This window comes from Sus scrofa, chromosome 9, assembly GCF_054392235.1.
Source record: "Sus scrofa isolate SSC_HxYL_T2T_F1_AM1 chromosome 9, Sscrofa_HxYL_maternal_Yorkshire_Landrace_v2.0, whole genome shotgun sequence".
Taxonomy (NCBI): domain Eukaryota; kingdom Metazoa; phylum Chordata; class Mammalia; order Artiodactyla; family Suidae; genus Sus; species Sus scrofa.
In genome coordinates, this window is record NC_139391.1 from 90000542 (window position 1) to 90014242 (window position 13701).

Consider the following 13701-nt stretch of genomic DNA (forward strand, 5'->3'; position numbering starts at 1 on the left):
TCTAAATTTCTGTTCTCATATTGACAAATGGCTTCAAATGATGATTACTCTTAAAATCAGAAAAATAAGAACATGTTATTATTAATTCAGAACAAACCTAAGTTTTTAGATGTCCACAAAAATTATTAACATAAAGCTTGACTCGGCGCAATTAACTAAGTTGTCTTCTTTGCAAAAAAGCAAATTAAAATCTAAGAAGGAGATCTTATTGTGACGCAGCATGTTAAGGACCCAGCATTGTTTCCCTGCAGGTTCAGTCCCTGGCCTCCCTCAGTGGTTAAGGATCTGACACCGCTGCAAGCTGCAGCGTAGGTCACAGATGTGGCTCAGATTGGCTGTTGCCGTGGCTGTGGTGTAGGCCTGCAGCTGCAGCTGATTCGACCCCTGGGTGGGAAACTTCCATATACCACAGGTGCGTCTGTGAAAAGAAAAAAAAGTTAATCTAATGAATGTAAATACCTACTAATTTGATACCACTCTTGTTAAAAAATAAATATCTAAGAGTTCAAATATTGCCTGTTTACACCCATCACACCATTCATTCAGGTGATGCTCAAGATAGGAAGACCTGCAAATTATTCTTACAGAAGTTAATCTCTTTGTACATCTTTACATTACACTTTTTCATCAACTCCCATATCCTAAAATTGGTATTGTTATTGTCTCATTCAATAATATAAAAATTGTTCTCAATGAAAGGTTACTTAAAGGACAATCTCTAATTGTTCTCAATATAACCCCCAGCCTTACCCCTGGGGGTTATATTGAGAATGTCCTCTTTCACAGAACTCTGAATGTGGAAATGGATGACATACATCATTATCAACCAACCTACCTTCTGTATGACTCATACATTCTGTATGACTTGTACACTCTTAAACCATTAGAGCCTATATTCTCTAAAAAACCTTATCTGCATAAGATTTTATGACATTGAAATTAAAATTCACAATGATATTAAAAGGTAATGATCTGTGTTTTCAGAGGATTTTTATCTTATTCTAGACTTTGATCATAATTAAAATCTCGAATCACTTTTAATTTGTAAATTAAAAAAATAAAAAATTTTAGTTTAGTAATGTAAATTTTAAATATAAGAAATCAGAGTAAATTATGGATTTTAATATATTTGAAGTTAGGCAATACATGTTAAATATTTACATTTACATTGAATTGAAAAAGGACAGTAAAAGCATGATTAACATAATCTCCTTGGATGTATGTTAAGAAAAAGACTACCTTAATGATTATATTTATTTTTTATGGTTTAATTTGGAGTTAATTCTGGAAATTTTAGTTTCTTAGACATATAATACTTATGTATCTTATGAATCCCAAATAATTGTCATTTGATATAAAGTCATAGGAAGGCAATACTCTAAAAATTCAAAAACTCTATAATCCAACTTGCTAATGAAAATATGACCAGGATAGGAGTTCCCACTTTGGCTCAGTGGTTAACGAACCCGACTAGCATCTATGAGGACACAGGTTCAATCCCTGGCCTCGCTCAGTGGGTAAGTATCCGGCATTGCCATGAGCTGTGGTATATGTCACAGACATGGCTCAGATCCACTTTACTGCAGCCCTGGTATAGTCCAGTGACTACACTTAGCCTGGGAACCCCCATATGCTGCAGGTGCAGCCCTAAAAAGACAGAAAAAAAAAAAAAAGAAAGAAAGAAAATATGACCAGCATATACATGTGTTTATTTGTTGATGGCTCTGTCTTACAAAGTAAAAAGGTACAAAGAAACATATATGAAAATTACCACTCCTTTTGCACTCATACATGTGTGTGTTGTATATAATACATACATGCTTATTGCATTATATATGTATGTATACATATAATACCTACAAATGCATATAAAACACACCCATCTAATACCACATCTCCTGGACTCTAGAAGCAGAATGGCACCTCTCAACCTCAGTCACGCTTACTTAACAGTTTAAAGGTAAAGTTATTCCATACTTCAGTAAGCCTCTTTTAAATTTTAAATCAATTCTTCTAGCTTGGTATATTTTTTAATATTTTATATGTATAAAAAAATACTGAATGGCCTTATTAGCTGCAAGCTATAAATGCCACAAAACAGATTTGGAAATTGGAACATACCCAACATAAATGGTTACCAACGATGAACGGGAAGGCATACGAAACAGGGCAGTAAAGCCACCACACAATATGAGGAAAATCATTAAACGATCTGGAAAAGCATCAAGATGGCTGGCCTCTTTGTAGTTCCAGCACAAAGACTGAGCCTTATTTCTAAATATTTTCCCTGGTGGGGAATAACAGCTTGAAAATAATCCCAGATGTATTCATTTGTGTAACCATTTGCTTCTTGCAGCATATAGGCATGGAAAAATTATTGAAGGCTTCAATTCTGGACTTGTATTTTTAAAATGTCAGGCTTTTGAAAAATAGCACCATTTTTCTTTAAAACCATTCATTTACCTGGAATGTTGGCCAGCAGGCCTATAATATGGACTTCGTTTTGTTAAGATTGAAAAAATGCCCAATGGCAAAAGAAGAATGGGCAATTTTAGTGGATATAACTAAATATGAATGAACCCAAACTCAAATGAGCAAATGTCCAAGCAGGGTAAAAACCAGTGCTTTTATGATTCTAAGCTAGCCAAAGAATTCTAGATCCTGTTAAACACAAATTTAGAGAAAGAAAGTAATCTAGAAAGTTTTTCTTCAAGATACTGAAAGCAGATCATTTGAAATAAAGTTTAAAACAGTCAACTTTACACAAGCATTTCTTTTTTTCTTGAAGACATCTGCTAGTTTTGGGATGATTCTAGATATTCAGACAAGAGTTCAAAAAGCTAAAGGTCATTTTTTAAAATGAATTCTGAGGCGTTCCCGTCATGGCGCAGTGGAAACGAATCTGACTAGGAACCATGAGGTTGTGGGTTCGATTCCTGGCCCCACTCAGCAGGTTAAGGATCCCGAGTTGCCGTGAGCTGGATTTTAGATGTGGCTTGGATCTGGAGTTGCTTGCTGTGATTGTGGTGTAGTTGGGCAGTTGTAGCTCTGATTCAACCCCTAGCCTGGGAACCTCCATATTGCCACAGGTGCAGCCCTAAAAAGACAAAAAAAAATTTTTTTTTTTGAAAAACAGAAACAATTTACAGTTCAAAACTGTTGACAAATAAAACTCAACTCTTCAGAGTTCTAAAAATGTACCAAATGATCTGTTAAGTATTCTGCTTTCTACATTTCAGTGTATACTAGTTTTTTTAAAAGTAGAGCCTCTGGTAAGTGTGGTGTATGTATCTCTGTGTGGGTATAGAAATGAAAAGGGTGACTGTGATTTTAATGAATGTCTTTTTTCTTCACTTGATCAGATTTTTGTTTTTGTTTTAAAGATCCTAAGGAAATAATCTAGCTTTTTTGGTAGGCATTTTTGTCCTAAAGTAAATGTTTTATTTATTTATTTACTGCTGCATCCATGGCATATGAAGTTCCCAGGCCAAGGATTGAATCCTAGCCATAGCTGCAACCAGTACCATAGCTGCAGCAACACCGGATCCTTAACCCACTGCACCTGGCTGGGGATCAAACCCACACTGCCACAGAGACCATGCTGGATCCTTAAGCTGCTGAGCCACAGAGGGAATTCCTATTATTATGAACCAGATTGTTGAGAATGTGAAGGGTATGTTTGGATCCATCTTACGTCTTACAAATAGTTAATGAGCCCCTGTGTTTTGCCAGCCACAGTTAAAACATCTGTGTTTTAACAGTGACCTTGAAACCTCTGGAAGGCTTCTTCAGAAAAGCTAGAAGCATATTCCTGAAGATCTAAGGTAAACAACCTGGGGCAAGAAATAAATAGGAAAGTATTTTTTTATTTACAGAACTCTCAATAATTTTTAGAAACATTACATCTGTTTCCCTGTATTTTATGTAAAGGATTTATGACCTGAGCATGCATAAGTGATATCCTGTAGATTAGGAATGAAGATCTTTTTGACTCAAGTGATCTCTTGCTTTGAGACCTACTATTAGCACATGACGATGACACCAGAAGGAATTGATTGGATTAATTTCAAGCAAAAATAAGGAACTCAATCTAAACTATGTAAACCTCACCTCACTATGATTTACTGCTTTTTTCAGACCATTGAAGCTGCAAATAAAATTTATGAGGGAAGAACAATAAATTAGGACTGGATAAAGGCACAATTTTAGTCCTCAAGTTGCTTGTACAGTTAGATTTTAACACATAAAATTGGGAGCATAATACTAACAAGTTAATAAAATCAGCCAAGTGCTGACATGTAAAAACATTTTTTTTTAAACAATTGGTTGGTCCAATCAGTTAGCCTTGTTGACAACTTGAAATTTCAAAAACCTATATTACTTATATTCAATGAACTTTAAAAATATATAAAAGTTCATAAATGCATGCAACATAAGTTCAATGGTCTTGGAATATATTTGGGGAATGGGATTGGATAAGTTGCCTTTAAAGTTAAAACTGTAAAATTACCACATAATAAAAGCCTGTGCTTTGAACGCTAATTGCCCATTTATTATTTTTTTTTAAAAAAAAGCTCTTTTCCTACAATTATGAAGGTGTGATATATAAACTTCCTTTGATTTTACTGAGATGTGTTTTATATATTTTTGGTTCTACTGCTCTTTTCCATTTATTCGTGATTTTATTTTTACTAATACGCACAGTATCAAGAAGGCATTACATCTATGAAGATTCCTACAGTGCTTTAATTGAGAGTAAATTGCCTTCAATAAATGGGGCTTCCTACTGGCCTGGAAGGCTGGCCCACCCTAGTGGCTGGGCACAAAATGCTCTTTTGAAGAGTTAAACCAAGGCAGGATAGCCCACTTTGTCAGCTGCCTAGAGGGAAGTTGTCAAGTCTGGGACCCTGCTGCTTTATTCCTATAACTGTGTTTTAGAAACACCTCACAAGTGGAATTGTGGTTGCCTCATCCAGAAAATGTGGAAAGGATTAATGTGGCATGTAAAACAAATCACTCCTGAGCTCAGCTGAGAAAGTGGGTATTAAAAGCACTCCAGTCAAAAGAGCTTTAGTGAGAGGGTCACGGTGATATACAGTCAGCATATGTTGGGCTGGTAATGCTGCAGGGTGTTTGGAAATGGTAATGGTCCATGGGTGTAAAGTCTTTCAAGACCTCTTAAAGGCACATGTGTTTCTTGAGCATGTTCTCCAAACAAGGACCTGTTATGGGTTAGATTCACTGAAGCTTTTAAACTTTATTGATTGGTTTGTGGGATTCCAGGTTGACTTACTGCATAAAAAAAGAAAAAAACCCTGTTGATAAACACAGGCAAGAATACCACTTTAATCTTAACCTCATGAATCAATAAACAATGTGGGATGTTGCCTCTTCATCGATTACAGTATACACTGTTTATTTTTATTACGAAAGTGTTTGCTAGTTTTCAGAGGTAATGGCAATATATCTATGTTGTTCTTCTAAATCCAGGTGCTTTGTAGATTTATTTTTGGGGGGGGAAGGGAGACGTGAAGATTTCTTGCTATTTGAAATATGAACCATGGCGTTAATAAAAACTTGTGGGTTTCGAGTAGAGAGAGAACAAATAAACGTGCTAAGTGTAATTTCATAAACTGAAACGATTTTCTGTGGTATTCCACTTTAGGGAAAATTCATTCAGAGCTCATTTTATAATGCAAATATGTAATTTTAGCCACAGTTGAATGAATTCTTAAAAAATAAAATACTCTATAGTTTTCTACGTATAAGTATACTGGCTTTGCCTATTCTCCTCTGGTTTGGTTTATATTTGCCATTTTTATGGGACACTTAGATTTTTTCCTATGAAGTTAGTCCTCATAAATTCATTCTTCTAAATAACTTACACCAAAGGATTATGCAAAATCTTTAAAAAGATGAAAGTACAGGCAAAGTTTGCAATAAATAAGAAGTGATATATTTAAGTAGTTGTCAGCACATGGACTCAAAACAAGCATGTTTTCAGGTAAGACCTGATAAAACATCAAGTCAGGTTAGCAGGAAGTACTAGTTAACTAACCTAAAAATCTCATCAGTGAAACTAAACCAATAAAAATATTATGTGAGACTGGAAAAAAAAAGGCAGGGTAGGGTGGTTTTTCAGTCTGGGTTCAGTGCTCTTGAGTTTGGCCTCAACTTACAACCATGACCGCAAATATTTTTTCACCAACTTCAAGCATGACATTATTTGTTACCTTTGCTTTACTGCAGGCCTGGTAAAAGTCAAGATCAATAATTTCTCAGGACCATTTCCACTCTACGCTAAAATTACAACCAGCCTGAGGGACACAACAGATATAAAATTTCTTGCCATCTCTGTAAAACTCATAAAGCGTCAGCATCACTTGGTTTTTTAATTGAACTTCCTGTCTTAGTCCCATTCACGTCACTACTCTGACTAACATATTTGGCCAGGAGGAATGCATATGGTGAGCGCTTATGGTCATTGTACTGAATGTGAAATGGATGTGTATAGAAAGAAGATGAAAATGTTACAAGAGCTAGATGGTAAGGACAAGGGAAACTGTCAGTATCCTTGTATTTTGGGTAAGCGGGAATGGAATATTGTGGCTCTGACTACCTTATATATTAAAAAAAGCAACTAATGTTGCTGCTCTCACTTACCCAACTGTGGTTGAAAAAGACACACAATTTTCTGTGAAAAATGCTCTGTAAACATGAGTCACCATGCATTCAGAGATTGTTTGCATTGTCTTTTGATCTTCAGGTGCATTTATTCTATGTGAATAGTTTTCATTCTCCAAAATGAAGCATGAGTCTGAAGCCATATCTTCCCAATTTGCTTACAGTTCCTCTTCCAAAGTACTTTTGCTTTGTGTATAATTAAAAGCCACCACTTAAAATGTAAACCACTCAAAGTTTTCTACTCCAGACTTAGGATTTTTCAAATAATTTTCTAAATGCAGTAAACACCCAGAAGGTCAAAGTTCAATGCTTGTCTGTTCCATATTATTGAAAAAGCTATTTTCATACTGGAATGATGATAGAAAATGGATGGTCTTAACAATCTTTCTTTTGTTGTTAGGTATGTGTGAGTCTATGCCTTTATGTGACATTGTTGCCACTTTCAACTGAAAATGGTTGTGGGCCCAAGTGACAGGTTCTGAGATGTCCAACCAGTACCGAGGTGGGAAAATCCCTGCGCTCAGGGGTCCAGACTTTGAATGCTTCCCCAAACACACTAATTGGGGACCTGGACTCTGTTGAGTTTTGCAGGTCTCCACATCTCCCAGACAAACCGCATGTGACGGCAGGCTAACCCACACCAAGACATGCTGCACACCTGTACAACAGATGACCAGTTTTAAATGCAAGAAGCAAAACCTCCACAGAATAATATGATGTTTCCTTCATGTGGCATACATACAATTCAGAGAGCTAAGGGGCTAAAGCATGCCATTTAGCTGTAAGTTTTCATTGCCAAAGACATTTTATAGGGCTTAAATTTTATATAGTCCAGTATCAAGTAGTACTCCTAATTGCATGACTTCAAAGTAGACACGTGAGCCCTACTTTCATATTATATTAGTGCCAAGCAATCACTGCCCTTCCAATTGTACCTATGAGGTCCTATATTAACATTATTATTGGAAACTTTATTTAACTTCAGTTTTAGCAAAAACTATGCATGCCTCCTTCTTTGAATGGGAATCTGAACATTGAGATTAAATTGATAGAGAAAATCAAGTCTGAATCGGTTTATAGCCCAGAGGTACACTGTGAATCCCATAAAGCATTGTTGCAGGAACCTGGTTAGTGTTCTGTACACCTGCTTAATGTTTTTTTCATCATCACAAATGTCAAAGTGCTCAGTAAGTCACTGGGGTTTGAATGACAGCCCTGCGCTAAGCAAGCAGTTATGTTTTTTCACTACCAAATTGGACCATAAATGATGAAAAAGAGGTCAAAAAGGAAGTATGGAACCATACAAATTTGAAAGGGGAAACTGCTAATAGCCATAAACCGGGTGCAATCAAAGGCTTGGCAAGTCATTGCAAATTACCTGCTCTGTGAATTACTGATCGCACTGCATTATGATATAGAACTTTCTAACTCCTTTCATCTGTAGTAACAGGGCTTCTAATAGCTCACAGATCAAAAGCAAAACACTGCCAATGGAATTTTGATGCAAATAGGCCAAGGTTACACAAGTATAATGCATGTGAACAAAATGTTAATACACATCCAATATTGCTTTTGATCAACTAATTATCTAATATAGTATATGTGTTTTATAAACCAAACTTACCAATATAATACTTACAGAAAGAGAAGATTGGTAAGGCATGCCTGATTACTATAAAAGGAAGAGTGAAATCTTGCATACTTTCATTAGGGATTAATATAGGTTGGTATGCTTTAAGCAAGATCTTGGCAATCTTTCAAATGAAAGATGTCAAGTTCCTAAATCCTTTTCTTCCATCCCAAGACTCAGACATGTGGGAGTCAGGGGTACTCAGAATTACCCCTCTAAATATTTTTCCCATTAGGGAAAATATCTGTATCAATAAGTTTCTTTTGAAAAATGTGAAATGCCCATGAAGGGTGAAGTCTGGCGGTCATTTGCACGCCATTGTAATCAGATTGCTTTCCTCTTGCCCCTTTGCTGGGGATCATAGGTATGGATTAAATGGACATTTTTGTTCTATGTAAAGAAAACTCAGGGAAAAGAACAAAAAAGCTTGGACTATCAGATGTTTTATAACAAAGATTTGGCTGAAGTACTGCCAAGCTAGATTTTATACTGATGCAGAAATACTCCAGTGCCTGGGAGGTGGAAAAGAGGAAGAAGCAGATGAAGCAGACAGTTGCCAAAGAGAGGTTTTCAGTTATACGTGGATTCTTTACACTTGATAATAACTGATATGGTTGAAGTTGAAAATTATCTCCTTATTGGTCCTTGGATCTTGTCTTCTTTTGTAACCCACTGTGATTCTTTCATAAGAAAAATTTCTTTTTCATTTGTTACAATTATTCATCAGTGAGTATTACTCCTTACTCTAATGTTGAAAATACAGTCATGAAATAAGAGAGATGGCATTCCTAACTTATAGGAAATGCTACTGAGTGGCCACAATGATATAAATAAATACAAATTGTGGTAGTGTTACAAAGAATATACACAGAAGGCTGAGAAGGTTTTTGAATAGGGGTGCTATTTGAGGTGGGATTGTCAGAAAAGGCTCACAGATGAAAAGACTTGAGCTAAGATATGATCAGTATGAAACAGCCAGACCTGTAAAGAGCAGGGTAGATGGGAAAGGTAATAGAAGGAATAATAAGTGCAATAGTCCGAAGTATGTAAAGAGCTAAGAGCAGTTGATGGAGAGCAAGAATACTCAACCATAGTGAGCAGGAGAGAGAAGAGAAGATGAGGAGGGCAGATAATGTAAGGCTGTGGGTCAGAGTAAGAGAAGGAGCAACATGCTATAACTAGCTATTCCAGGAAGAACAAATGATGTATAAGGAAGCACTGAAGCAAAACCAGCTAGGTCAATTGAGTTGCTCAAGTGAGAGAGGATAATGGTTTGGATGAGGGTGGAGGCAACGGAGGAGGATAAAAACGAAAGCACCCATCAAGTCTTGAGAGAAATTCTGAAAGGCTGTCAGCCTTCAGTCATGATATAGTAGCCCGACCTTCTGGTTTAAGTGTTGCAATGAACAGTCTCTACCCCCAACCTCCAATCAGAAAATTCGTCTCTCCCACCAATATTCCTTTGAAATTGGTGTACTTTTTTTTTTTTTTTTGGAAAAATCTATTTAATGAGCTAAATATAAAACTCAGGGAAGCAAGTGCATTACTCCTGCAGTGTCCATTTTAAAAGTGATTTCAAATCTTTGTGGCAACAGGTGAGGTGGTCATTAAATCTACTGGTTAGTAAATTGTAGCCAATGAAATCTGAGCAGCTGAGGTGAAGCTCTATTATATTATCAGAGAGAGGCGGGTGGGCAGGTGGAGGGCAAGGTTGCAGGGGCAAGGGGTGTGGAATTGGCAAGAGTTTTAGAAAAAGTTCTCTTTTATACATTTTTTGATTATTATTTTTACAAATAGCATGCATTTATGGTTCTATACTACATAAATTAAAGTTTATTTTAAAATTATTTCAAAGCATATGAAAAAATTATCTGGAGACTTTCTACACTCCATAACAGATCGAAGAGGGGATGCATGAGCATGGAACAGAAGAGCAGGCATGACAGATTAGAGACTGTTAAAAGACTATGTGAGAGATCCTGTTGTGTCTCAGTGGTAACAAATCCAGCTAGTATCCTTAAGGATACAGGTTTGATCGCTGGTCTTGCTCAGTGGGTTAAGGTTCTGGCATTGCTGTGAGCTGTGGTGTAGGTCACAGTTGTGGCTCGGATGCTGTGTGGCTAGAGTATAGGCCAGCAGTTGCAGCTCCAATTCAACCCCTAGCCTGGAAACTTCCATATACCACAGATGTGGTCCTAAAAAGCAAAAAAACAAAAAAACAAAAAACAAAAACAAACAAAAGAAACTATATGTAACAGAGAAATGCAGGTCCTGGGAGTAGCAGGTGGTTGATAATACTGGATAGAAAAACCTGCATATCACTTATAATTGCTGTTGCTGTAATGCTACTATAATTGCTTTGTGAACCACATGTAGCTCATTATAGAGTACAGGTCAGTGTCCATTGATTCCTTTATGTTTGCTAATTTCTCATGAGAAGAGGAAACTAATTCATTATTAAAGGGAAGAAAATGGACAACATTGGTCCTTCACTTACCAGTAGCTGATGTCTATAAAAGAAGACCAGTAACAGCATACCTTGCTGCAGGCTTCCCCGTGCTCCTCTTGTCACAGCATACAGAAAAAAATGACGGGATTTGTATGGCTCACTGGAGGAAACTGGAAGGGATTTAAGAGTGTCTATAAATATCTCTTGGGGCAAAAAGTATTACATTTTCTTGACATTATATAATTACATAGACTCAGAGCATTTAGAGAAAATATTAAATGTTGACTTTGTATCATACTGGCAAATAAAACCTTTCCTAATTTCCAGAGGAAAACGAGTTAATTTGCATACTGAAACAACATACATTTGAAGACCTCATCCATGTCTTTCACTGACAAATGTAATTAATGTTGGCATTTCTAAGAAAAATATAATTTTTATTCCAGTTGAACTTTTTCATACAAGATATTTCAAACTAGGACTCAGTGTGTATGCATTGCTACAGCATCCAACATGCAACAAGCTGCAATGTCACTGAGAGGACAAACATCAAAAAGCTGATATAAATATCCCATACATGCAAAGATAGAGAAGGAGGCTGCCACTCACAGCCAGAGCTACTAAGAGCCCTTATAAACCTTTCTTGTCTCTGCAGGCCGGGTGCCACAGCTGGCACAATCTGAAGCTGCATCCTGAATAGTTGCCCATGTATAGAACACTCCTTAACCAGGGAGTAAAACTATTCAGATTGCTGATGGCTGAAGGTATCACTTGACCTTGCTTTGGGTCCAGTGTTTTACGGCCCTCATCTATGGATCATTTCACTGTTGCTTATCGCAAGAAGCTACTGAACCAGGATGCCAGCCGCCCCAGGCCCTACCTGGATTTTCTAGGGCTGAGAGAATATCTTGCTGTAAATCTACAATGCATTGCAGAGGCCTTGCAGGCGAGTCCTATTTTATAGAATATTCACTGAACCAGGAAGCTACCTTGCTGTATGACTTTAGGCCATATAGGCCTAGTCATACTCCAGAAGAGGTGTAAGCTCTTTGATACACTTATTCCAAAAGGCCACAGGGAAATGAGAAAGAAGTGGAAGCAAGGAGAAAGAATAAACAACTGGTTTCCCATGAGGACTGTTGAATTTTCTCATTAGCATGTATTTCTGGCTAATATTTACAATATGACATGTGCAGGCCTCTTTCTGGGCGGGGGCGGGGGAGAGGACGGCCTCCAAATTCTTTCTTTTCTACCCTGCAGAAAGGAAACAAAGCAAATTCAGACAGCGTAAATTCACTGTCTACCTTAGATGAGAGTATTAAATTTACAGTGACAAAGAAGCAGCCATATTAATTAAAGTAATGAGGAAAGGAAGATTACCATTTTTTCATTTTGATTAAAACACCTTAATATTTCTTTTTGAAACACTAACAGCTAATGTTCCTCAGATAACCAATTTTCATATTTAAAAATACTATTGCAATGATTTTATCAGAGTGTAACTTGTCCAATGTTGGCTGGAATTTGAGTTCCTCTGATTTTCAGTCTTTGTTTTGCTCACTATTTGTACTCATTGCTAAGCTTCCTGTTTCATATTTGTGGAATTAAATATTTCTCTTCACATGGGCCCAATACGTATCCGGAGGTGTCATGAAAAATTAATATATCAAAATCAAAAGAGTGTGTGTGTATATATATACATACACACACACACACACACGTAGCACACTATTTTTGAACCACAGTCTATATTTTTCTAGTGCTTTTCCACAATGCATATTTTCCTCTCAAAAAGAAAATTTGAAAAGAATTGCCAAATCTGTCTTGGAACTTCCACTTTAAATTCAAAACAGATTCCCAAATGTCTACTGGGATATATCTCTAGTATGACTAAGAATGTGCACCTGTGATTACCTAAACCAGCCAAAGAATGGCACCATTGCTTCACATAAATGTAGTCACAGATATTTTTTATTTGGTTATAGAATTTTGTCATAAATCCCCTGGCTCGGTGTGGAATTCTATCTGTCCTACAGGTCCACTTTTTGCCTTTAGATAACATTTTACAGCAAAACCTGATGTATTGCTTCTGTCACCCTTTGGCCACTAAAGGAACTTAGAACAGCACAATGGGTGAGTAATAAGGAAACAAAGGGAATTCTCTGCCCTTTTGGCTCAGTCCATGCATATGGCCATAATTTTCCAACTTTATAACAATAAGGGGAATGCATTTATCACTCCTCTGCTGCTTCTAAAGTTGATCTTCCATTGTTTAATTTAGCAGTTGGCCATGTATATTATAGAATGATTAAATAATGTGGAAGGTAATAAGTGAGATGACCACTTGAGTTTTACAAGGAAATAATAAATGGTGGAGAAAGAGTGGCAGGTTTGAAGGGCAGGTTCATAGAAGATTAGCCAGATTGAATCATTATCCAGCAATTTCTGAGAATTAAGCAGAAAATTAAAGATAGACTGACAAGTCTCAGTCATGTTCTGTCCCATATAGAATAGGCTCACACTGGCCCCAGAGTAATTGCAGTAAAAATCCTGCCTTATTTTCTTCTTTACAATTGTAGACTACACCTAATAGTCCTTTACCTGATTTATCTATAATTGTTTGTACAGTTTGGATGGTTTTTAACACTGAGTTTTCAGACAACTAAATAACACAGTGATGCACTTATATTTAATGTTGCTTAGTTTTCAAAATCAGGCAAGGAAAACTAGAAAAAATCCAGTTTTTTAAAATATGAAAAAACACTGAACAATTTACAAAGGAAAATAATCAAGTGGTTAATAAGCTAATGAAAAGGTGTTCAATGTCATAACTCATCAAGAAAATGCAAATTTAAAGCACAATGAGATACCATTATATACTTACCAGAAAATCTAAAATTTAAGAGACAGAAAATGTCACATGTTGGTGAGCTTGTGG

At 36.5% G+C, this 13701-nt stretch overlaps 1 protein-coding gene across 6 annotated transcripts in view; it reads right to left on the minus strand.

Moving 5' to 3' along the window:
- LOC110255479 (uncharacterized) overlaps positions 1-13701 on the minus strand; it is a 109267-nt gene that overhangs the window by 21231 nt on the left and 74335 nt on the right. For 4 of the 6 annotated variants that reach the window (XR_014815914.1, XR_014815915.1, XM_084977172.1 and 1 more), the window contains exon 2: positions 10853-10933. Coding sequence is in view for 3 of the 6 variants with exons in the window: in XM_084977172.1 (XP_084833298.1) it covers positions 10853-10933 (81 nt within the window). In the remaining 3 variants the exon portion in view is untranslated. Of the gene's footprint in view, positions 1-10811; positions 10934-11943; positions 12018-13701 lie in introns of all 6 variants that reach the window. The other 2 variants (XR_002335844.2, XM_084977173.1) reach the window with 2 other exon arrangements.